The 26,534-nt window shown below is 40.2% G+C and overlaps 1 protein-coding gene across 3 annotated transcripts in view; it reads left to right on the plus strand.

Annotated features, from left to right (window-relative positions):
- The window catches only part of PREPL (prolyl endopeptidase like), a 45,695-nt gene that overhangs the window by 606 nt on the left and 18,555 nt on the right, over window positions 1–26,534 (plus strand). The window contains exons 2-9 of one of the 3 annotated variants that reach the window (XM_060754393.2): window positions 2,680–2,747; window positions 3,164–3,543; window positions 8,882–9,010; window positions 11,228–11,297; window positions 12,839–13,042; window positions 14,977–15,097; window positions 20,548–20,764; window positions 23,732–23,917. In XM_060754393.2, coding sequence (XP_060610376.2) covers window positions 3,334–3,543; window positions 8,882–9,010; window positions 11,228–11,297; window positions 12,839–13,042; window positions 14,977–15,097; window positions 20,548–20,764; window positions 23,732–23,917 — 1,137 coding nt within the window. In that variant the 5' untranslated portion in view covers window positions 2,680–2,747; window positions 3,164–3,333. The remainder of the gene's footprint in view (window positions 1–2,679; window positions 2,748–3,163; window positions 3,544–8,881; window positions 9,011–11,227; window positions 11,298–12,838; window positions 13,043–14,976; window positions 15,098–20,547; window positions 20,765–23,731; window positions 23,918–26,534) is intronic. The other 2 variants (XM_060754392.2, XM_060754394.2) reach the window with 2 other exon arrangements.

The following is a 26,534-nucleotide window of genomic DNA, read 5'->3' on the forward strand; positions in this document are numbered from 1 at the left end:
TATATCAAACAGCATTAATTCTACAGTGTATATCAGTCATGGGCACACTTGGGCCCTTTGGGTGTTTGGACTTTGACTCCCACCATTCCTAACAGCCTCAGGCCCTTTCCTTTCCCCCCTCAGCCGCTTAAGTTTGCCCATTCCTGGTGTAGATGCACCCCTAGATTAATGTGCCCTTGTAAATAATCTTGTGGTTATAATCCTAAATGCACTTCTCTGGGAATAAACCCTGTTGACCTCAATGGATCCTACTTCAAAATAGACAGCTAGAGGACTGTTTTCAGAGAAAGAAAACTGCACTAAATATGTGAGAAAGGTTTTAATGAACATTTTCATGTCATCACTGAAACTCTTGTTAGTCCCGAGGTCCAAAATATTCATTATTTCGAAACAGTAACTCCATTCATTTGGTTGGAGCAGTGTTTCTCAAATTTCCTAATGCTGCGACTTAAAATTATTTCCGTTCCTACTTCATAACTGTAATTTTGCTACTGTTCTGAATCGTAATTTAAATATCTCTGATATGCAGGATGTATTTTCATTCACTGGACCAAATTTGGCACAAAAACCTGATATGCCCAAATTTAAATACTGCCGGGGTTGATTTTGTCATTTGGGAGCGTCCTGAACGCCACCAATGATGGAATTGAACCAAACTTGGCACACGGAAACCACATGACCAACAGAAAATACTGGATGAGTTTGGTGGGCATTGACCTTGAGTTTTGGAGTTGCAGTTCACCTACATCTAGACAGCACTGTGGACTCAAACAATGGTGGATCAGGACAAAGCTTGGCACGAATACTCAGTATGCCCAAATGTGAACACTTGTGGAGTTTGGAGAAAATAAACCTGACATTTGGGATTTGTAATTACTGGGATTTATAGTCCACCTACAATCAAAGAGAATTCTGAACCCCGCCAATGATAGAATTGGGCCAAACTTCCCATACAGAACCCCCCTGGCCAACAGAAAATACTGTGTTTTCTGATGGTCTTTGGCAACCCCTCTGACACCCCCTTGCGACCCCCCCCCCCCCAGGGGTCCTGAAACCCAGGTTGAGAAACACTGGGTTAGATGTTTCATGCAAGTACATAAATGTGTTACTGCTTTAGGTTTGTCTGCTTGTGACATAATAAACAGAACTGCATTACGATTTATTATATAAGCTGATATATGACATAATATGAATGTGAGTCTTTCCACAATGTACAGTTAGCCCCCTGTATGCACTGATTCTGTGTCCACAGATTCAAACATCATCATGGTTATTGTTGTTATTAGTCATGGGCCTGGTTACTATTTTATCTGTGTGTTCATACCATTTTGTTCATTCAAAAGGCATGAAACAGTACACTCTTCTCCGGTACAGAAATATTAGTGAAATGAAAGGAAAGTGAGAACGGTAACTGCCCAGTCAGCTGATTTTTGGCTCTCGGCTGTAGGCCCTGGCAGGCATGGGGGGCTTTGGGCCTGCTCGCCACACAGAGGTGGCCCTAGGTAATTCTCTAGGGTAAGCAAACAGTATTTTGCCGTTCCCCCCCTCCCCCAACCAATCACTGATATATATTTTCTGTTCCGTCGTGGGAGTTCTGTGTGCCATATTTGGTTCAATTCCATCATTGGTGGAGTTCAGAATGCTCTTTGATTGTAGGTGAACTATACATCCCAGTAACTACAACTCACATATGTCAAGGACTATTTTCCCCCAAGAGCGCCCCTGGGCAAAATCAACTATACTGCAAATGCTTACTTTGCGTAATGGGTTGAGCTGCCCATGTCGCCACACATAGCACTCTTTTTCTAAGGTGTGGCGAGCAGGCCCAAAGCTCCAGGGCCTGCAGCCAAGTGCTAAGCACTAGCCTTAAAACTTTGGGGAAGGGGAGTGTACTAAGCCCACCCATTGCCGCCAATGGAACAAAGATATTCATTTTTTCAGACCTTGGACAAAAATGCTCATTTGGAAAGGCATCCATTTTTGGGAAAGTCACAAAAACAAGGTGTTACGAATGAAACAAATAGAAACAGGTTGTGATTCTATACAAATACACAAGACTATTATTTATATGCTTTTTTCTTAATGAAACTCAAACAGTTCTAGAAACAATACAATGATTGTATTGTTACATGCTTGGCTTTAAAATATTTTTAATCCAAAAAAAGCAAGCCATCGTGCCATTTTATTACATTTTTGTATGTAATGGAACTTGAGTATCCACGGATTTTGGTATCCACAAGTGTCCTGAAACCAAACCTAAGTGGATACCAAGGGCCCACTGTATTTTGATAAGTAGCAGTTCCATATTCGTATGAAAGTAGAGATTGGTTGAGGAGAAACATAGCTACAGGAGGACCAGAAATGAGGGCATTCACCTCCTAAATAAGACCTTCTCCCCCCCCCCCCCCTTTTCATTCAGTCCCCGCATTTCTTACATTGTAATAACTTAGGTTTTGGCCTGTAATGCAAAAGTACCAAAAGAATGCAAACAAAGCAAATATGATAACCCTAGGTTTGAACAATATTTAGTGTCTCTGCCATATTAGAAATTTTGAGACTTAAGGAAAATTTCATTGGGAGACAGAACACTAACTCTACACTCCTCTTATTTTTTTTCCCTTTCCCCGTACCTCTACCAAACTGAAATGGATGGAGGGTATACTCTCATGGCTTCTTCAGGTCACATGACCTTGCCAAGACAAAGGATTGCACTGTCGCCTCTTTAGGAGCAACACAAAAGAGATTAGGTAAAGGTTTTCCCCTGACATTAAGTCCAGTCGTGTCCGACTCTGGGAGTTGGTGGTGCTCATCTCCATTTCTAAGCTGAAGAGCCAGTGTTGTCCATAGACAACTCCAAGGTCATGTGGCCGGCATGACTGCATGGAGCGCCATTACCTCCCACCGGACTGGTACCTATTGATCTACTCACATTTGCATGTTTTTGAACTGCTAGGTTGGCAGAAGCTGGGGCTAACAGCGGGAGCTCGTGCCGCTCTCCAGATTCAAACCTGCAACCTTTCGGTCTGCAAGTTCAGCGTCTCAGCACTTTAACCCACTGCGCCACCGGGGGCTCACAAAAAAGATTGGTCCAGCTTAATAAACAATATAGAAATTTCAAATATGCTTCTAGTTTCTTTGCCATTGTGTCCTTTTGTCCCACCAGTTCCACTCTGATTCCTGTGGATTTGAAGACTGAATGGCAGGAAAAGAAAACACGATCGGTCCCTGCTATGTTGTGGCATCTATGTGAATTGTGCCTGACACCACCTTGAACTCATTGAATCATGGAAATAAGAATGAAGAAGAATCAAGGAAAAGGAATATTTTGTCATCATGCATTTTAGAACAAAATATTTTCTTTGTGTTCTGAAGACAAGTATTGGTCACTTCAACAACTTCCCCAAATGTTTCTTCTCTCCAGTTCAAGGACCTTTTTGTCAAAGAGAGCTACATGTGTGTTGGTTTTCAAAGCGCTTTAGAAATACTTATGCTGTTCCTGGTTTCCGAGGAGGCATTCAGCCCAGGAGATTCTTTTCCTATAAGGTAAACCTGTTTGAATAAATATTTCAAGCCAGTAACCATCCTGATCCTTGCATAATAAAATACAACTACTGTCTTTCAAATATCAGTGAACCACTGAGTTTAGCAGTTTAGTAAGACTGAAAGTGTGTTTTCACTAATGTTTGTAGGATTATGACACTGTTAAAGCCTTCGCCTTCTGTTCTGGTTGAATATCTAATTACTTCTGTACCAAATGCATTCTACTGTTATAACAATTCCTTTATAAATCTAACTACTCACTAGAAGTTTAGTAACAGGCTGCAGAAGAAGAGAATTATTAGTGATATATTTACAGTTCCACATTAGGTAGCTTTTAAGCTCTGTAGAAACCAAGTCTAATTCATACTGCAATATATAAGTTTTGACAGAATTCTGTCCAAATAAAAATGAGGAGAAATCACAAAGTGTACACACTTATTTCTGAGTAAACCCTATGGAATTAAGATGGGAACATGTAGGATTACAGGCTAAGTCATACTTTAATATAAAGTGCTGTACTATACAGGCTGTCCCCAAGTTACGAACAAGATAGATTCTGTAGGTTTGTTCTTAAGTTGAATTTGCATGCAAGTTGGAACAGGTACATTCTTTAAATGTAACTCCAGCCAAAAATACCATATATCTTGTTTGTTTTTAATCTTTGGATAGCATAAGGAAGAGTTAAGAACTATGTGGTGTTTGTTTTGCTGTCAGTGCCCCTGTTCAGAAGTTTTCACCTCACTTTCTGTCCCTGTGATCATTGAATTTTTTTTTTTGGGGGGGGGGGGGGGGGAAGCCTTGTTGTAAAAACAAGGATTGGTGAGAAAGCTTCAGTGGAAACATCTTTTCCCTCATGATAACTCTTTCAGGAGCAAATGTCCCTTCGGGGTTGCTTTGAATGCAATTTTCCTGCTTCTTGACGGGGTTAGACTGGATGGCCCTCTTCCAACTCTATGATTCCGATGGGGTAGATTTTTCTCACTTCCTGTCGTCTCACTCCTGTTCTTAACCATGAGTCATTTGTAAGTTGGATGTTTGTAACTCGGGGACTGCCTGTAATTTATTGTTTCATCAGTGCATTGTTATCAGTTATTTTGATTGTGTCTTGTTTGATTGTAAACTGTTTCTGCATTTTATAAAAAGAAAACAGCTAAAAAGATAAATAATAGAAATGTATTATGATGCTTTCAAGAAAGGATTTAGGTTCTTCTTGAGATAATTACCACATATATTAATGCCTAATCTGAGAACTGATGTTCAATCAGTTTGTGAGGGATAAGAAGGGAATATAATGCCAGGCACTTCATATTATGTTACAAGTATTTTTGGTGCCATTGCAGCATCTCGATATACACTCTCTAGCCATGTCATCATTGCATCATATATTCTGTGTGGAGTTTGATAGCAAACAATACTGAATCAAGTCATGCCCAATACAGTTACCTGCTCTACCAAAACTCTTAATAAATTGGACAGGGTTTCCTGGGTAGGTTGGCTACATCTAGAACAGTGGTTCTCAACCTGTGGGTCCCCAGATGCTTTGGCCTTCAACTCCCAGAAATCCTAACAGATGGTAAACTGGCTGAGATTTCTGGGAGTTGTAGACCAAAACACCTGGGGACCCACAGGTTGAGAACCACTGATCTAGAAGCTGCAAACCAGTGATGTCAGGTACTTATAGCCATACCTACACATAATTTATTATTTTATTTGTTTCATTAATATTACATCCTGCTCCCCCCCCCCCAACATATGTAGTTCAAAGTCACTTACATCATAAGTTAAAACCAAATAGCTAAAACAATGTACAGTAGAACCTCTACTTAAGAGTGTCTCAAGTTAAGAGCATTTTGAGCTCAGAGGTGCCACTCATCCCAGCTTTCACTTTGACTTAAGAATAGCATTTTGAGTCAAGAGCTAGTGCCAAAGGAAGTGGTACTGTGAGAGTACAGGCCTTTAGGGCTTCAAGGGAGCACCATCCGTGCCTCGTGCTCTTGTCCACTTTCAGAGATTTTCTGTCTGCTTTGCTCGTGTCTGCTTTGAGGAACTTTGCATTAGTTGATTTTGTGTGGTTTTTATTCCTGGTATACTTGGCTTCATCAAAAGAGAGAGGGGGAGAGAGCAAGAGAGGGAAGGAGGCTGGAATGAGTACAGTGTGAAGAAAATGGTGCTTTTGCTGCTTCACTTTGTCCTTTTTGCTTCCTTGCTACAACTTTGTGTTCCTACCATTTTGAAGTTGATCTTTCTTTTTTATTGTTGCATTTGAATGTGCACGTATACATTATTTGTTATTTCTAAAGAACATTTTTCTTATTTAAAAACATGTAACAAAAAGGGGGCGGGGGGGGGCAGAACGGATTAATAGTATTTCAATTGCAAATTCACTTTGAGATATGAGCATTTTGAGTTTAGAAGTTGGTCACGGAATGAATTAAATACATAAGTAAGGTATAGGACAAAAAGTTAAAGCATTAAATAACTAATTCCGTTAAAACATTTATTTAGGATTGTTAATAATATAGTTCACATATTAAAAATGAAGCATTGCCTTCTGTGCCAACCAGTTTAAAAAATAAAAACTTACTTAAAGGAAAATGTCATTGCTAACAAACAGAACAATGAGGACTTGGAGAAAGTTCTGTGACATAGTAGTAGCCACCAGGACGGCTCTCTACTATGTCCCCACCAAATGAGGGTAATGGGACATCGGGTGCATCTACACTATAGAATTATTGCAGTTTGATACTACTTTAACTCCAATACCTTGGTGCTATGGAATCAAGGGAGTTGTAATTTTATATAGTCTTTTGTCTTTTTTGCCAAAGAGTGCTGGTTCCTTGCTGAACTACAACTTCCAGGATTCCATAGCTTTGAGCCATGGCAGTTAATGCAGGGTCATAGCATTCATTCTACAGCAGGCGTGGGCAAACTTCGGCCCTCCGGGTGTTTTGGACTGCAACTCCTATAATTCCTAACAGCTAGTAGGTTGTTAGGAATTGTGGAAATTGCAGTCCAAAAAAACCTGGAGGGCCGAAGTTTGTCCATGCCTGTTCTTCAGTGTTAGTGTGCTCCAAGAGAAACTCTCTTTTGAAGATCTGGTTTATATGAAAATACAAGGTTTTCAGGTAGTCTGGGTCTAGGCTGTTTAGGGCTTGATGGGTCATAACTCATACTTTGAATTGAGACTAGAAACACATTGGCAGCCAGAGAAGTTGTTAGAACCACTGGCTTTAATGTTCCCTTATAACCAGCTGCGGTCAGCAGCCCAGCCACAGCAATTTAGACCTACTGAAGTTTCCAGACAATTTTGAAAGGCAGCCTCCTGTGATACAGTAATCCAAACAGGATGTAATTTCATTATCATCGTTCACCTATGGCTTAGACTACTCACAGTACTGTGTGAACACCATATTGAAAAAGCATTGGAGTTCAGTGGTTTCCAGGTGTGGGAAGGAAAACCAGGCATATCCCCCTAGCAAACAATGTTTCGTGGTATTTTCCTCCCTGTTGGTGAAAGAATCAGTGTTTTCTTTATCTACGTGAAGAAAAAATCAAATATATTCCCTTCTGTTGGCAACAGATGCTGCTGCTGTCTTGAAGCAGTTACTTTAGGGTACACCTTACAAACACATATTGAATTACTCCTGTCATCTTTGATATTGTGTACAAGTTTAGAGAAGGCCATAAATAATCTTGATCAGAGTTTCCATTTATATAGAGAGATGATAGACAGATAGATATGGTAGATAGAGAGATAGATAGAGAGATAGATAGAGAGAGATAATAACAACAACAAGAAGGAGAAGAAGGAAGGCACAGACTGGATGTATGCTGCCATATTACTCAGTTTGAATCAGCATTATATAGTCATTGTAGACTTATTTATTGTGTCAGGAGCAACCAGGCATTTGTATTACATTTTTACCAAAACAAACAAACAAACAGACAGACAAAACACAAAGTTTGCAAGCTTGGTAGTTCATTAAATGTCCTTTGACCAGTATCTGGCCACTTGGAGTGCCTCTGGTGTTGCCGCAAGAAGGTCCTCCAATGTGCATGTAGCAAGGCTCAGGTTGCATTGCAGCAGGTGGTCAGCTCCTCTCCGCACTCGCATGTCATGGATTCCACTTTGTAGCCCCATTTCTTAAGATTGGCTCTGCATCTCATGGTGCCAGAGCGCAGTCTGTTCAGCGCCTTCCAAGTTGCCCAGTTTCTGTGTGCCCAGGGGGGAAGTCTCTCATTTGGTATCAGCCATTGATTGAGATTCTGGGTTTGAGCCTGCCGCTTTTGGACTCTCGCTTGTTGGGGTGTTCCAGCGAGTGTCTCTGTAGATCTTAGAAAACTATTTCTTGATTTAAGTCATTGACGTGCTGGTTGATGTCCAAACAGGGGATGAGCTGGGGATGTCACTGCCTTGGTCCTTTCACTATTGGTTGCTACTTCCGGGCGGATATCAGGTGGTGCAATACCGGCTAAACAGTGTAATTTCTCCAGTGGTGTAGGGCGCAGACACTCCGTGATAATGCGGCATGTCTCATTAAGAGCCACATCCACTGTTTTAGCGTGGTGAGATGTGTTCCACACTGGGCATGCATACTCAGCAGCAGAGTAGCATAGCGCAAGGGCAGATGTCTTCACTGTATCTGGTTGTGATCCACAGGTTGTGCCAGTCAGCTTTCGTATGATATTGTTTCTAACAACTACTTTTTGCTTGATATTCAGGCAGTGCTTCTTGTAGGTCAGAGAACGGTCCAGAGTGACTCCCAGGTATTTGGGTGCGCTGCAATGCTCCAGTGGGATTCCTTCATTGTAGACTCACATAATGCAGTTCAGTGCAGTTAAACCACATTATATGGGTTTAACTGACCATATAATGCAGATTCAAACTGCATTATATGGCAGCATACATCCAGTCTTAGCAGCCTTATAACCATAGGAATTGCAAGAAGTAGGGGAATACGTTTTTTTCACTCTGCCAGAATCCTGACAGAAATACTTCTCTGAAAATGTGTTTTTAATTCAAGAGAATTCATCCTAATTAAAAAATTTCCATGAAATAAATAGCTATTCCACAGTGTTAATGTCCTTAACAGAGCTTGAAAATGTTCCTTTTTTTTTTTTTTTTTTTTTTTTTTGGCCACTGGCCATTCTAATGGGGGCCAAATTTGAGGAGTTAAAATAATAATAAAAAGAGGGGAACCTGCCTAGCATCTGATAGAGGAATATTCTTGGCCAAATTGGAGACAGGCCACTTCTGCTTCATGTGGTTTCATATTACAAGAGAAACGTTACATGCTGTACTCATTAGTACTTAACATTTTTGTTCCCTGTTTTGTACCAGGATCTTCTGAAGTCGGAACAGGCAAACTGGAAGGCTTGTTCAGCAAATTACACAGATTTGACAGAGAGAATTAAACAAAGATTAGAAGCTCATTATGAGAAGTACTCAACCAGTTTGCACAGCCTGGTGGTAAGGAAGAAAATAGATTTAGACATTAATTAAAGATGCCATGGCATTATAAAAGCCTAATAACTTCCTAGATTGTTATCATTAAATTGATCCTAAAAATAATTTGAACAGTATTCAGGGGCTGATCTGACAAGGTTTGATTTGATAATAACGTTTAACATCTCTAAAACACTTCAGAGTCTTGAAAGCGCTTCAAGTGTATCATAACCTCTTTTTTTTTTACAAAAAGCATCATTACCTCCATTTTGTATATGCAAAGACTGTGGCTTAGAGGGTGTTGTACTCCAGAGCAGAATCACCTCTGACTTTAAACACCACACCAGCTGGGTAAAATCAGCAAGCAGTTTATTTAAGAATACAAGAAGCCAAAGTAGTAAAAGGTAATTCACAGTAAAGGTAAGCCAATTGATATGAAAGAAGATAGATACAAAGAGTCCAAAGAAATCCATGAAACGAGGAACTCGAATCCATGAACAGAACAGAAGCGTAGGCACTTAAAGAAGCATGAGCCAGGCAGACCTTGACACTGGAAACTTGATGTTAATCCGACATTGCCTCAACTAAAGCAATGTCTCCCACAAATCACTTATAAGCCCTGCCCTGGTTCCAAAACAGCTAGGAACAGATTCTTTCTTAGTTTTGGTTTCACAGCCAACTTTTGTTGGAGTCTAGACGAGCTTCTTAATTGTGGCACAGCCTGTCTCTATTTACTGAAACATCTTTTCCTATTCAAGGTCTTACTCCCCTTATTAACTCCTGTACCTGAGGCCTCGAAAACAACTTCATTCTCAGATAACTGATCAGGGAACTGCGGCAGAAAGCCTTTCCCAACTCGGAGCATTGAGAATCCTCTTGCAGCAACTCAGACTTCTCTGCCCTCTCATCCCAGACCCTGGCCCAGAACCCGAATCAGCATCCCCATTCCCTTCAGGACCATAAACATTCACATCATCCCCATTCCCATCACGAAAAACAACATGAACATGAACATCACCCCCATTCCCATTATGAAAATCAATATGATCATCAGACACAATCACAAGCTGAACAGGCTGACATACACCAGAGGGAACAATTTGCCTAAACTTACTTAGTAATTTAATAAGTAGAATTTGAACTGGAGAAACCCTAATTTATTGCTTAGGCTCCTACATTGCCATATAAAATCCAAATTATCTGCTTTGAATTGGATATGGCAGTGAAGACTCATATAATCCAGTTCAAAGCAGATAATGTGGATTATCTGATTTGATAATCTGGATTATATGGCAGTGTAGAAGGAGCTTTAGAACTCTTCCACACAGCTATGTAAACTCCCACATTATCTGATTTGAACTGGATTATATGGCAGTGTGGACTCAGTTCAAATAAGATATTGTGGGTTATATGCCTTGATATTCTAGGTTATATGGCTGTGTGGAAGGGTCCTGAATCTCTTCCACTGCATTCCTATACATTTCTTTCAGAAATTCCTTTCAGTGGGGATTACTCCCATGTAAGCAGGTACAGGAGTGCAGTCTTTGCCACTATGTTACTTTGTCTCTCAGTAGCTTTCCCACTCTGAGTCATAAAAATTCATATAAAAGCCTGAGATACTGGCCCAGCATTCAAAGTTCTCTAAGTTTCTTACTAATAAAACAATATACCTGAAAGAATCGGTTTATGCTTTGCAGCCTTGTACATTTATATCTTTTAAAACATTAGGCATATAAAGCTACTTTGAACTAAATTTGCAGAAATTGCAGCAAGCCAAGGACAAAAAGGAATCGTGGAAGGAAGAGAGAAAACTTGAGGAAGTAATATGACAAAGGGTTAATCAGGGCTATCCCTGCCAAATCAAGACATCTGTCAGGGGTGCTTTGAATGCAATATTCCTGCTTCTTGGCAGGAGGTTGGACTGGATGGCCCATGAGGTCTCTTCCAACTCTATGATTCTATGATATGCAAGACAGTCATGTTGCCTGATGCCTATGTGGCTGAATGTGACCACATCTGATTATTTTTAAGAGTACTTAGAGAGCTTTTTACTTTATAATGTTGATAGCTGACACAATAATGTATCTTATTAGTTTTCTGTAATGTAATGATGTTTTTGCTTCTTGTGTTCCATTTGTTACATTTGTGCTTCAGAAAATATATATTTGAACGCTTATTGACTGCTGATTACTTAATTTTGCGAATTTAAGTTGGATCCATGTCTACTTTGATTTTGATCAGGTTAAGCTTGGAGAGTATGTTTACTTTGAAGAAAATGGCTGCATATTTCGTTCAAAAGTGGGAGAAATCGGTATGAATGTCTCTGTCTCTCGTCATAAGATTGTTTTTACATTTTTAGTATTATCATAAGTAGGTTTAATAAACAAGACAAAAGGTGTGTGTTGATCAATTGTTTTAATTACTGTTTTAATATTTTTTAATATTTTAATGTATTGTTGATTGTTTTATTACGATGACACCGTATGGTGTTTGTGAGGCCGCCCTGAGTCCCCCATCGGGGGTGAGAAGGGCGGAGTATAAATATAGGAAATAAATAAATAAAAGCAACAGTAAGAACAAGTTAAAACAAAATATTACTTGCTTTGTCATCCTTGGTGCCCTCATCATCATTGTGCATTGAAGACATTTTATGGTGAAAGCTATTATGTAAAAACTGTTCACAAAATATATCATAGGAATATTTGAAATAAGCAGTTATTATAGTACCAGTGATTAAAATCTGCGTAGAACTGCCTGCTAATACAGTTGGCCTTCTACATAAGAAGTTCTCTGGCAGAAGCTGATCATAGATGAACCCAGAGGTTCGTGGAGAGGTCTTCTCTCATCGAAGAAGAATCATACAAATTGGAATAGGCCACAAGGACCATCCAGTCTAACTCCCTGCTATGCTGGGGATACTCAAGCTGGAGATCCTATATTGAGCCAAAGGGATGCCATAGGTCATTGCACTCAATGGCCCATGGGACCCCTTTCCATTTCTATAGTCCTATGAACACTGCTTGCACTGCTCTGGATCCAAACACTTATTTTTACCTGTAGTTTGATAATGCAGTAGCTGAAATCCCCTTCCCCATGAATTTCACTCCCTTGTAAATGAGATATCAGTTTTCAAAATTCAAGCTTGTAGTATTCATCTTAATAACCAGAACACTCATCATAATATCTCTGTCTGTTCTGGCATTTTTATGAAGCCTCAGAGTGATAACAGGAACAGGAGATAATATTTTCTGCTATCTGGACGTTTAGGTAAATGGGAAAGAAGAAGTACTAATAAATGAGAGCTAAGCAGCAGAGAGTAGCATATGTGTGAGAATGCAGAGTTAGTTCTGAAAAAGCTGAAAGACCTCTCACAGATATTAATCAAACTGTATATGTATACACACACATGCACAGTGGTTTCCTTGGCTTTGTTCCTTGAAGGCTAAGATAGCAATTATTCAAACAGAAAGCATATAGTCACATTTGGTTGTGAATATAGTCCATTGTACTGGTAGTTGATTTAGTCACAATAACTTGATTGCAGCAAAACAAGTGGTCTTACGGCATCCAAAAAGAGGGTGGGACATGTATGGTCTTCCAAATGTTGCTGGGCTGCAACTCCCATTGACCTCAAGCAGTAAGGTCAGGAGTGATGATTGATGGGAGCTACAGTCTGACAACATCTGCCATGCATTTCCCACTCACTGTGTTGAATATTAGTAGGCTTTTATGGTATATGTTTTCATATGCATATGTTGTCATGGACTGTGGTATGCTTAATCCAGTATGTTAAACGGTTCTTTCAATTAATCTGCTGCTGATGCCATATCCTTTTTCTCCCTTGTATTATAGATGAAAAGAACAGTGAGCCATTACTTAGTGCAGAAGCTCTACCATTTCACAATTCCTTAATCCATCGCATCCGAATTTCTCCAGATCACAAATATTTGAGTGTTGGAATTAAAAGTGGAAATTCTGAGGAATGTGCTTGTGTCATTGTAAAACTAAATGCATTACCAAAAGTTGAATGCATTATCCCAGATGTGTACAGCTTTGGTAAGTAACTATTATAAACCTCTTTTGCATTGTAGTGTAGCATATGAAATAGAAGTCAATTTTTTTCATCATCACCATAGAGCATTCAGATTGTGTGGTGTAATTCTGTATAAAAAGATGCCTATATCTAAATGTACACAGCTAAAATCATATTTAGCATCTGTTGTTATGATTATGTCATCATTCATAGGCTTTTCCCTATAATAGAAATCCACTATCTGCTGTTAAATATATTATAGTCAGTGCTGATCTCATGCCAGTTGCATAAATTTTGGTTCTTCTCAGCCATTGAAATGAGATTAGGACTTGCTATTAAAGGGAGATTTCAGGAGATAGAGACGCCAACATATCTACAAAAAGGCTAGCTGTTAATCTTGGATTGAAAACTAGATATCACGTTCTGCAACTGTTTTAGTATCCTTGCTGACTACTTGAGGACACAATTCTCAGCCTCACTCCTTTTGTAGATCTATAATGTACAGTTAGCCCTTCACATCTGCGGGTTTGATTTTTTGTCGATTTGTTTATTTATGGATTTGATTAATATGTTCTCTCTAGAAATCTCTAGGTTCCCCAATGCCAGTCCAGCAAAAGTTGACCATAGAGTCATGTTGGATGACCTAGAGCACATGTGTCAAACACAAGGCCCACGGGCCAAATCCAGCCTGCCATGTCAGTTTATGTGGCCTATGAAGTGGCATCCCCCACTCAACTCGGTCAATAGCTTTGCTAAAGCGAAGGCAAAGGAAGAGAAAAGAGCCTGGTTGAATGGAGCCAGTGAAAAAACCAGCTTTCTCTTTCTCCCTCCTCTCTCTCTCTCTCCTAACAACAACTACTACTACAACTGTATTCTTGTATCCCACCACCATGTCCCTGAAGGGACTTAGGGTGACATACACACAACATATGGTGCCTAAAAACAGAACATAAAATGAAAACAATTTTAAAATACAATTAAATAAAACATATAAGCATGAAACAACAACTAACACTCAATTAAAAACAGCACTCATTGCCAATGGCGCAAGCGATCGACCTGGGAATGGGAGAAGTGCAGTCCTTTTCTGAATGGGTCCTGAACTCTGGGGAAATCTGCTTCTAAGGAAGAGTGTGTAAGATCTCAGCCCAGCAACCCAACCCTCTAAACAAAACTTCTCCTCTCATGCATTCAGGGCTCTCGATCCATTCTCCAACTCTTCCCTGGCAAATTGAAAAAGACAGAAAAGAAAGAAGACAAAGCAGTCCAGGACTTTAAAGGGGAAAGGGGTTGTGTGGAGGGCAGGGAAGAGGTTGGAAAAAACAAATAGACTCCTCCCGACTCTGTTTATACAAACCTAAAGGTATTTCATTTAATAATAATAATAATAATAATAATAATAGATCAGGCAAGAAAAATTACAGAGGGGCATAAGACAAACAGAGGAGAGGGACAAGAAGGGAGGAAGGATAAACCCATCAGATCTTCCCAATATCAACCTTGTCTTTTCTAACTAGACAAACAATTGTGATGGCTCCCCTTCCAGATCTGGGAATGCAAGGCAAACAGGGATGGGAGTAGACAGGAGTTTATCCACAGCTATAATCCTGACATTAGTCTTAGGAGAGAGAAAACTTTGGTTTGTATGGGTAACATATTTCAATAGGTTACATTGAATAAAAAAGTTCAATATCCAACATAAAAATTAATTACTGCATGTCTGTTCCACAAAGTGGGGTGAGGGGAAGCTAACCTTGAGCAATTTAAAGTTTGCATAGTCTTATCTGTTGCTCCACAGCAGTGGTTGGAATGTGATCAGATGTGCTTTATGTGCCTACATTGATATTTTTTATTTGTACTTTATTAAGTGCAGATCACTTCACATGTCCCATTGCTAAATGTTAGATTTCCTTACATGAGTGAGAAAAAATAAATCACCTTTCCTTTTCATTGTCAGAATGGGCTACACATGAAATTCTGTTCTATACCATCCAGAAGAACCTTCAGTGTCATGATGTGTATTTGTCTGATTTTAGTAAAAAATGCTCCAGGCTGGTTTATAAGGAACAAGATGCAAGGTAACTAAACATTTTAAACCGATTTCTCTATATGCTATTCTGTATTAAAGGTAGAACCTCGAAAATCACTTGTTTATTATAGAGACTATTTTGAATTTGAGGTTCTGGACATTGTAGTTCAAAAAATCAACTTTCACCCCTTCCCAAAACTCCCACAAAAAAACCCATGCAAGGGGCAAAATATACACTAAATGAATCATATGGCATGCAGCTGAACATCTCCTATTTCCTTTGGGTAAATCTGTTCCCTTGGTCTCCATAGGGAATATAGTGTAAGACACAGTTGAAATTTAACATCCCCTATGTGCTTTCTAGCTGAAAATTCACCTGCAGTCCCACCTGAGGGTTAAAATAGGTGGCATAGGGAATCTGTCCAAATGTATGACAGATGTATGACCCACCTCAGAGGTTAAGAGCATCGGGGGAGGCCCAGCTCTCAGTCCCACCCCTCTCACAAGCGCTTCTGCTGGGGACGAGAGACAGGGCCTTCTCAGTGGTGGCCCTTCTCAGACAACGGACCACTACCATCCCTCCTGACTCTCAGGAAAAAACTGAAATCATGGCTCTGGGATCAGGCTTTCGGCCAGTAATGGGTGTAGTGCAATATGAGACTAAAAATTAACATAATGACGACTTGGACCAGCCCTGGAATACGATTTGGAACATATGATTTTAATAAATGTTTCAATGAGTTTGGTTTTAAATTTTTTGTTTATTTACTGATGTATTGATGTATATCATTGAATTGTTGCCTTTGTAAGGTCGTCCTGACTCCCCTTCGGGGTTGAGAAGGGCAGAATATAAATGGGGTAAATAAATATGTAAATAAACAATGCATAAAAACTAGTTTCACAGACTGTTCAACCACACACATACTTAAGACCAAATCCATAACAGAGCCTTATAGATTTTCAAACAAAACAAAAACTGATTCAGTATTTGGCTATACATTCTGTATGTTTTATGTGGTGTTTTGTTTGACCTCTGTCCAACTGATAACAGAGGGGTTTAAGACTATCCCACGTTCTTAAATTTAATGCTGCTTAGATTGAGGTAAACCTCTTTGTCTGAATTGAATGCTTTGAGTTTTAAGGATAGTTTATCCCATCAGAAACAAACGTGATGCTTAATAAAATATACTGTCTTGGCTCTTTTCTGTTTTATAAATGTATATTTGCCTTCCAAGAAAACGAAAATAACAAATAGGAGAAAATTCTTACTAATCAAGGATGTGTTTTAACGGAACAAGCAGCAATAGAAGACTCTAGTCAAAGACCTTGCAGTTATCCTGTAGTGCTGTCATGCTCTTTTTAAAAGCAACTTAGGCTTGGATAGATAAGTTTGGAAATGCCAAGGTCAGTTTTGGGTCAGGGTGTCCTTTGGTGAGAGAGTAGAGAAGGTTCATGCAGACAAACATTGAAATTGTTGTGGTGGGTCAAACCAGAGATCTTTCTAACTCAGTAGCCTCATGACTGTACAACATCAGATGAAATTAATTTGTTCAAGTTGCTGACAGTCATTAAGCATGAACCAGTCCAATATCTTGAGGGTTGCAATCATCTTAAATAAAAAGGCATTTCAGTCAAACCTGCCTGTTGAAACAATTAGAGTTGTAGCAGAGCCAGGGCTCATGGGATCAAGGCAGTTGGACTTTTGGGTTAGCATTCCCCTAAGTCTTCCTTGATCCTTCTAAGCTTAGCTGCAAGGCTCACAATTGTTCAGGCAGGATACTGTATATACTCTTGTCTGTAGATGTTGTACTACAACGTACTGTAGACGGTGAACTACAATGTACTGTATATAATATTTCTAGTAAATAAATTGACCCAAAAAAACAGGGTCAACTTGTCTATGGGTCAATGCAAGCAATCTTGCTTTTAATAAAGGAAATATTCCCTTCTCTGATGAGAGAGACAAAAGTTGAGAGCTTAAACATCTTGTGAAAACATGAAATAAGAACCAATCCCCTCTACTCTCTCCTATCCAGTGCTGCTACTGGCCTTTTTGGATGTCTGGTTGGGAAAATGGTGGCGGCAGCTAACAATCTTGGCAGCTTCCCCCAAAGAAGTACCAAGAGAATAGAAGGGATCATCACTTATTTTAAGTTTTCGTAAAACAGCCTTAAGGTTTTGTTCTTTGCCACTCTACTCATCTTTTGCCATTGTGCCATGAGACTCATTGGATGGTGCAATATAAGAGACTACTAAAGAAGGACAGGTACGGCCAACAAAAGCCATGAGGGATAAAAGACACACATACACCCACAAGGCAGGACAGTGGGATGGCACCACTGTAGATTATTTTTTTCTTTGCTGTCACTAAATACTTATTTAGGTTTCTTTTATTGCCACCTTCTATTGTTTCATAGGCCACTTCCTTGCTAGAATGTTTAAGAAGACACACAAACTCTTCAGGTGAAATAAAACAAGAATATGTGGTAACAGGAAAAAGTAGTAAATATGTAAGTGGTTAGGACTAGAACACTTCAAAGGCAAAATTCCAAATAATCCAAAAGCTACAGGAAAAAAAAAAACAAACAGAATCATAACATGAGCATAAATCCAGGAAAACAAGAATCAGAACTTGAGTATTAATACAAAACCAAGGCTATAACAACTTCTTAAAACATGAACCAAAACTCCAAAGATCTTAGACTAAAAACATGAACTAAAACAGGATTTGAGATCCTTACTGTTTAGCAGTGTTGCCTGATCTGAATTCTCAAAGAGACACTTCTCTGATTTAAAGACTAAAAAACATGAAGTCATTTCCATGACCTTGGCTCCCTTGCCTGTGAGACTTTTTCCGCTCTTCTTTCTCACAGTCTTTGCGATTTTCTGAGCTCGCTGGATTTCTCACTAAGATCAAGCCTGATAGGCCCTCCAGCAAACTTTCTCCTTGCCTTCCATGTTTTTAACTGGGGTTGCTATGCTACTAGTCGGTCTCCACCAGACACTGCATCTCCCTGTCTGCTGGACTCCAAAACAGTTTCACTTTCAAACCTATTCTCACAGACAGAACCTTGCTCTAAATCTCCTCATTTCCTTCATTGAAAGAACCATCCACCTCTCTCCCAGGTTCTGAAATACCAATCCCTTCATCTGACAGAACCACAACATACAGTTTAGAGTAGAATGTTGAAATCCACACTTAAGAAACAAAACGTGCTCTCAGAGACAAGTGTGTTTATTGAATTTTATCAAGATTACATGAATGTTGTGCTCATTGGCTTGGATGCTACAATTAGGTACTTTGGGGAAGCGGGTGAAATTAATGTGTCTTATCCATTTCTCCTCTCAGCATTCCTCCCAGATTGTTTAGGAGGAATCTCTAATCCTCTAGAGCAGGATTTCACAAACGTTTCCACTAATGGCCCCTTTCAGTCCGAGAAATGTTTATGTGATTCCAGGTATATAGGTGTATAAAACAGGTATAAAATCAACCATTTACTGGTAACAAATCAGCATTTGCAAGGCATGCTAAACAGGCTAACTTTCTTTTATGGAGTACAGCTGAAGCGTGTTCTGGAGAGTCTGCTGTACAGTGCAGTTGTGCAGTGCATCTATTACGCACTACACAAGAGATTCATGTAAATGTCTACAACAGCCAACAAATGACATTCAGAAAATGTTCACTGTTTTCAGGACCCCAATGTTGAGCTAAGGGGACCCCATTTGGGGTTGGGCCCCACAGTTTAAGAAGCAGTGCCCTAGAGCAATGGATCCCAAACTCTAGTCCCCCAGGTATTTTGTACTTCAACTACTAGAAATGTCAGCTGCCTTGGCCAATGATTAGGGATTCTGAGAGATGAAGTCTGAAACGCCTGGAAGACTAGAGTTTGAGAAACATTGAGGGACATTTTCCTGAGTGCAGGATGGTTCCGTGAACATCAATAAATTGAATTTACCTTAGGAGCCCCCAGTGGCGCAGTGGGTTAAACCCCTGTGCCGGCAGGACTGAAGACTGCAGGTCGCAGGTTCGAATCTGGGGAGAGGCATATGAGCTCCCTCTATCAGCTCCAGCTCCTCATGCGGGGACATGAGAGAAGCCTCCCACAAGGATGATAAAAACATCAAATCATTCAGGCATCCCCTGGGCAACGTTCTTGCAGACGGCCAATTCTCTCACACCAGAAGCGACTTGCTCCTGACACACACACACACTTTAGAACAGGGGTCCTCAAACTTTTTAAACAGAGGGCCGGGTCACAGTCTCTCAAACTGTTGAAGGGCCGGACTATAATGTGAAAAAAGCATGAATGAATTCCTATGCACACTGCACATATCTTATTTGTATTGCAAAAAACACTTTAAAACAATACGATTATTATTATTATTTGTCGTGTCAGGAGCAACTTGAGAAACTGCAAGTCGCTTCTGGTGTGAGAGAATTGGCCGTCTCTAAGGACGTTGCTCAGGGGACGCCCGGATGATTTGATGTTTTTTATCATCCTTGTGGGAGGCTTCTCTCATGTCCCCGCATGAGGAGCTGGAGCTGATAGAGGGAGCTCATCCACCTCTCCCCAGATTCGATCTTTAGTCCTGCCGGCACAGGGGTTTAACCCACTGCACCACTGGGGGCTCCAAAACAATATGATAATTAAAATGAAGAACAATTTCAACAAATATAAAATTATTAGTATTTCAATGGGAAGTGTGGGTCTACTTTTGACTGATGAGATAGGATTGTTGTTATTGTTGAGTGCTTTCAAGTCATTTCAGACTTAGGTTGACTCTGAGCGAGGGCCGGGTAAATGACCTTGGAGGGCCGCATCCGGCCCCCGGGCCTTAGTTTGAGGACCCATGCTTTAGAATCTAAGCCTGATTGTGGGACACTAGTGTCTCCAGAGAACCTATGCCCACCCCATATTTCTTAGGAGACACTTCCACCACTCTGTCGAGTTGTCCAACTGAGTGCATGGAACATAGGCATTAATGGGATGTTATTTCAGTATTTCATAAGTTACACTGACACTTTTCATGAATGTTTCAATATGGATGTGGCATTTATGGTGGGTTTAATATAATGAAACATATAAAAGGGTGTTGTAATAGAGGTCAAGCTATGGTGCCATATATTAGTCAAGAACCAGAGTTCTATGGAAGCTGCACAAGAAAATTCCTAGAGTAGATACATCCAAGCACATTCATTTTAAAGTAAAAAAAGCAAATAGTGATGGAAAATATCTTGGAGTTTATTGTCGGTCAAAGTTGATGATAATTGTATATCATTAAGAAAACACTAGTTGTTGGCTAAGTTCAATAATATAAGAAATAGCTGGGCAAATAAAGTACTCATCCTGTAACTAATCCTATATTAGCTTAACTGGTTAAAGATGATATTCTACAATTTATGGGAGCCTTTGCTATCCGTATGTTTTGGGTAGCTTTGCAGATATATTATTCATGGCGTATTATTGAATTACTATTTTATTTGTTCTATGCCTGCAGGTATTTTGTGGATCTCTACCTCACAAAAGATAAGCGCTTTCTGACTATAAACAGTAATAGCAAGTCTACCTCCGAAGTGTGGTTGGTTGACTGTTGCTATCCTTTGAAGACTCCTCTTCTTGTGCAGGAACGGACTGAAGGAGTCATTTACCATGTTGAACATAGAAACAATGAGTTGTATATTCTTACAACATTTGGAGACCCAATAGGATACAAGGTATGAATTGATGGCCTGATTAGTTTTGAAAGAGACATTTAGTAGAGGTGAATTCACACCTGAAAGCTGTGTTCAGGTACTAGTAGAATTAATACAAACAATATCTAAACAAATACAGTTATACTCTATTATGTTAGACACCAGTGTAAGGAAAATCATTTGCAAAACCTTTCACATTGCCTTATAGAGGGGCCTAAAGTCACACAGGCAGCAACCGTAACCAATAAAGCGGTGGTCCACCATTTCATTAACTTTGTATCTTATTTCATTTAGGCCTTTGACAGCTCTGCATACTTCTCAATGTGTACTAGCAAATGCATGTTTCATAATTGATTCATGGATAGGTTGAACAATTGGTCAGTTGACTGATATTTAAAAGCAATAATTGGTTATTATAGGAACTGTTGTGGAGTAGTGGCCTGAATGTTAGACAAGAGGCCCTTCCACACGGCCCTATATCCCAGAATATCAAGGCAGAAAATCCCACAATATTTGCTTCAAACTGGGTTATCTGAGTCCACATTGCCATATATTCCTGATAATGTGAGATTTTCTGCATTGATATTCTGAGATATAGGTCTGTGTGGAAGGGCCCTAAGGTCCCTTCTGCACTGTCAGATAATCCAGGTTATCACAGCAGAAAATCCACATTAGCTGATTTGAACTGGATTATCTCAGTCTACACTGCCATATAATCCAGTTCGAAGCAGATAATGTGAATTTTATATAGCTCTGTAGAAATGGCCAAAGGCCCCTTTTACACTGTCATATAATCCGGATTACCAAAGCATGTAATCCACATTATCTGCTTTGTACTGAGTTATTTTAGTCTACACTGCCATAAAATCCAGTTCAAAGCAGATAATCTGGATTTTATATGGCAGTGTAGAAGGGGCCTATGACTCCATGAAAATGGGATTCCTATCTCTGCTCAGTCATGGAAACCCACTGGATTTTTTTAATTTTTATTTTTTGTCGTGTCAGGAGCGACCTGAGAAACTGCAAGTCGCTCCTGGTGTGAGAGAATTGGCCGTCTGCAAGGACGTTGCCCAGGGGATGCCCGGATGATTTGATGTTTTATCATCCTTGTGGGAGGCTTCTCCCATGTCCCCACATGAGGAGCTGGAGCTGATAGAGGGAGCTCATCCGCTTCTCCCTGGATTCGAACCTGCAAACCTGTCGGCACAGGGGTTTAACCCACTGCGCCACTGGGGGCTCCAACCCACTGGATGACCTTGGGCAAGTTACATTCTCTCAACCTCACAGGAAGGTAAAAGCAAACTTACTTGGAATACATCTTGCCAAGAAAACCCTGAGAAAGGATTGCCATAAATCCGAGTCCACCTGACAGCCCATAACAACAAGAACAATTGGCTTTTGTTCCTGCAGCAAATCTACACAGAGCCATTCATTACCTGGGTTGCCCTCCTTGTGCTGGGTTCTGGTGTAAGGACAGAGCTGACAATATAGAGGTTTATTATCTGGAAACAATAACTTCAATGTTCCACTTCAGCTGAGCTTGTGCTGTTTTTCCTCTCCTTTTCATTAAAAAGGTAGAATTTGGGGTACTTTTAGTCATAGATCTATCAGAGTTAACATTAAATTCACTTCTACGATATACATTGCTCTAGAATATAATTCTGCCCATTACCACCGCTTAGCTCTGCTGCCCTCCCAGAGTCGATTTCATCTTTTTATTGTCTTTCCTGCTGGGAAGGGAAAATACTGCAAACAGCTGAAAACAAAAATAAAGTGTTACTCAGCTGGGTACTTTCTTGATTTATGACTAGTACTTGAGTAGAAGCTGGATATCTGTGTTACTTGGTTATTTCGTCTTTCATTGTGTTACACTGAAGCAAGCAAAATTTACACCCATCTGTCCTCTGTTGTTGTTGAACACCTCTTTTCCCTAAAAGTGGGACATGTATCCTTCCAGGAAAGAGTATAATTCCCTGTTTTCTCTAAATATAAGAATTTGAGCAAAGCACCTATCTGTGTTCAGATGCCATGAACCTGAGCAACACGCTATCTTTCCAGCATATTTAGATCTATTTAGTATAATAGCGAGGCAGTTACAGAACTCTTGTCTGCTTGAGGCAAGTTTGAATGTTGCAATTGGGAATCTTTAATGGCCTTGCAGTTTCAAATCCTGGCTGGTTGCTGCCTGGGGAGATATTTTGTTGGCAGGTGTTAGCTGACCCTGATTGATTCTTGTCTGGAATTCCCCTATTTTTTTAGTGTTGGTCTTTATTTACTGTCCTGATTTGAGAGGTTCTTTAAAATACTGGTAACCAGATTTTCTTCATTTTCATTGTATCCTCCTTTCTGTTGAAATTGTCCACATGCTTGTGGATTTATTTATTTATTTATTTATTATTTAGGGCTTTTATATTCCGTCCTTTCTCAACCTCCACAGAGGGACTCAGGATTTCAATGGCTTCTCTGCATAGTCTAACATGATGATAGTTAGAGTGGTCCAGTATTTCTCAGATAATATGTTATTAGATAATATGCTGTGTCCAGGTTGGTTCATAAGGTGCTCCTCTATGGCTGACTTCTCTGGTTGAAGTAGTCTGCAGTGCCTTTCATGTTCCTTGATTCATGTCTGGGCCTTGCTGCATCTGGTGGTTCCTATGTAGACTTGTCCACAGCTGCATGGTATATGGTAGACTCCTGCAGAGGTGAGAAGATCCCACTTGTCCTTTGCTGAACATTTAATTTGTTGGATTTTCTTAGTGGGTCTGTAGATATTTTGTAGATTGCGTTTCTTCATCAACTTCACTATGTGGTCAGTGGTTCCCTTGATGTATGGTAAGAATACTTTTCCTCTGGGTGGATCTTTGTCTTTACTTTCGGGGCTTGTTCTCGGTCTTGCAGCTCTTCTGATGTCTGTGGTGGAGTCTCCATCGGCCCGTAGAGCCCAGTTTAGGTGGTTGAACATTCTGCTTTCTTTACTTTTTTTTCAAGCTGATGAAGGCTCCAGTTGGATCATGTGGTTTGGAGAACTGGCTGTTGGTTTACACAGTAAAAGAAAAAACAAAACTGGTTGATTTAGAGATGTTCAAAGACCACTGCATTGTCTTTCTGAAGTTCTCCGGCAAGCTCTATTTGGATGTTATTTCTCTTGTGTCAAACTCCATTTACAGAATTAAGGTAAATATTTCCATTTTAATATAAATAGTGCTTTTTAAGATCAAGTTTTTCTGGATTCATTTATGAATGAACAGCAGGTAGAAATTAAAACTTTTTTCATGTATAGTCCCCTCCCTACAGTTATTAGGGTTATGGGTGAAGGGCCCCCATATAAGTGGGGGAAAACCCCCAAAAATTTTCTGAGAGAATACTTCTATAGGAATCTCTAGGTCTTCCAGCACAAATCTATCATGATCTTTCAATTTAATATTTCTGGAGGACCTATAAATGCTTTAAAAAGTGTTCTCTCTCCGAATATCTAGGTCCTCCAGCATAACTCTATAGTTCACATCTCCTGGATATTGAATATAGAGTTGTGCTGGAGGGCCTAAAGTGGTTTTTTTCAATATGAGGGTCAGGACCCCTGGGGGGGGGGGGTTGTGAGAGGGTGTCAGAGGGGTCGCAAAAGATAATCTGAAAACACAGTATTTTCTGTCAGGAGCCGGTTACCAGGCCTTTGGTTTTGGCGCTAAAAACCAGGAACCTGACATGCAACCCTGATAAGAACTGTGCAGCTGGTGACCTCGGGGAGAGCAGTTGGCATTTGGCGGGAATGTTGCACGGGACTCTTGGCTGGCGGGAAAGGGGATTTCGAATGTGGGGGAGTGTATATAAGGGTTGACCGGCGGCTGCTAGTCAATCCTGGCTTTCTTCGTGTCTGAACGTCCAGCAGTAAAAGTTTCTGATTGACAATTTTCTGTTGGTCATGGGGCTTCTGTGTGGGAAGTCTGGCACAATTGTATCATTGGTCGGGTTCAGAATGCTCTTTGATTGTAGGTGAACTATAAGTCCCAGCAACTACAACTCCCACATCTCAAGGTCTATTTTCCCCCAAATTCCATCAGTGTTCACATTTGGGCATATTGAATATTCATGCCAAGTTTAGTTCCACTATTTTCTGTTGGTCATGGGAGTTTCCGTATGCCAAGTTTGATTCAATTCCATCATTGGTGGAATTCAGGAAAAAAAAAGCCCCCCAGTGGTGCATTGGGTTAAACCACTTGAGATCCCGCTGTTAGCCCCAGCTTCTACCAACCTAGCATGCAAATGTGTGTAGATCAGTAGGTACCGCTCCAGCGGGAAGGTAACAGCGCTCCATGGAGTCATGCCGGCCACATGACCTTAGAGGTGTCTGAAGCCAGCTCTTCAGCTTAGTAATGGAGATGAGCACCTATCCCCAGAATCAGACACAACTGGGCTTAATGTCAGGGGGAAACCTTTACCTTTACTATTATCTAATACCACAAAAGGAGTTTGGTGAAGCTACACACACCTCATTTTTAACTTCAAGACTTTTATGAGCAGTATTGCAGGGCGCCCTCTCCCACTTCTCCATCTCATGTAAATTTAACCAAGATAAAGTATTTGGAATATTTCAGATACTGGAATTCCAAATAAGAGATGTTCAATTTGTCCTCACTCATCTTATGGGATTCTTACAGAGCAAGCAGATTGTAGCTAATAGTCTTTGTTGGCTAAATCTCATGTTTAACACAACTGTTTTCTACACAAATCCACCAAATATTCAATGACAGCAAGTGATTTTGAGAAAAGAAATGAAATTAATCATTTTTATACATAAAGCATATTAGCTGTACTTTGGTTATTTTAATTTGTGAGCAATAATAACATTGCAGGCGTCCCACATAAATAATCCTTTTATTTATTTGTTTTTCATTTCTCTCAGTTTTACTTGAATCAAAGTATTTAAAGAATCCTCTCCTTTAAAAAGCAAAATGTTTGGCATTTTGTTAGAAACCGCCCTGAGTCCCCTTGGGGAGATAGGGCAGGGTATAAATAAAGTGTTGTTGTTGTTGTTGTTATCTCCAGCCCATCCCCTGTTCTGATATCAGCCAGCAGGCCAACGCCTTAAATCAAGAAACAGCTTCCTAAGATCTACAGAGATACTTGCAGGAACACCTCAGCAAGCGAAAGTTCAGAAGTGCCACACCAAAACCTGGAATCTGTGAACTGCCTTGAGTCCCCTTCAGGGTTGAAAAGGGCAATATACAAATACCTCAATAATAATAACAACAACAATAGACAGACAGACTACAAGCAATTAGATGATTAATTGGAACTTGTGCTACAAAAATACCATCTGCCTGCGACAAAGAACTGGTGGGATCACAAGCTGGAAAACGTTAGAGAGAATGAACACGTCAAGCTACTCTGGGACTTCCGAATTCAGACAGAGTTTTGGAGCACAATACTCCTCACCTCACGATCGTGTTAAAAAACAAAGTATGGATTGTCGATGTTGCAATCCCAGGCCACAGCAGGATTTAAGAGAAACAACTGGAAAAGCTTACATGATATGAGGATTTAAAGATCGAACTGCAAAGACTCTGGCACAAACCAGTCAAGGTGGTCCCAGTGGTGATCGGCACACTGGGTGCAGTGCCTAAAGACCTTGGCCTGCACTTAAACACAATCGGCGCTGACAAAATTACCATCCGCAAGCTGCAGAAGGTCACCTTACTGGGATCTGCATGCATTATTCGCCGATACATCACACAGTCCTAGACACTTGGGAAGTATCCGATATGTGATCCAATACAACAGCCAGCAGAATGTC

This window comes from Anolis sagrei, chromosome 1 (assembly GCF_037176765.1).
Source record: "Anolis sagrei isolate rAnoSag1 chromosome 1, rAnoSag1.mat, whole genome shotgun sequence".
Lineage (NCBI taxonomy): Eukaryota > Metazoa > Chordata > Lepidosauria > Squamata > Dactyloidae > Anolis > Anolis sagrei.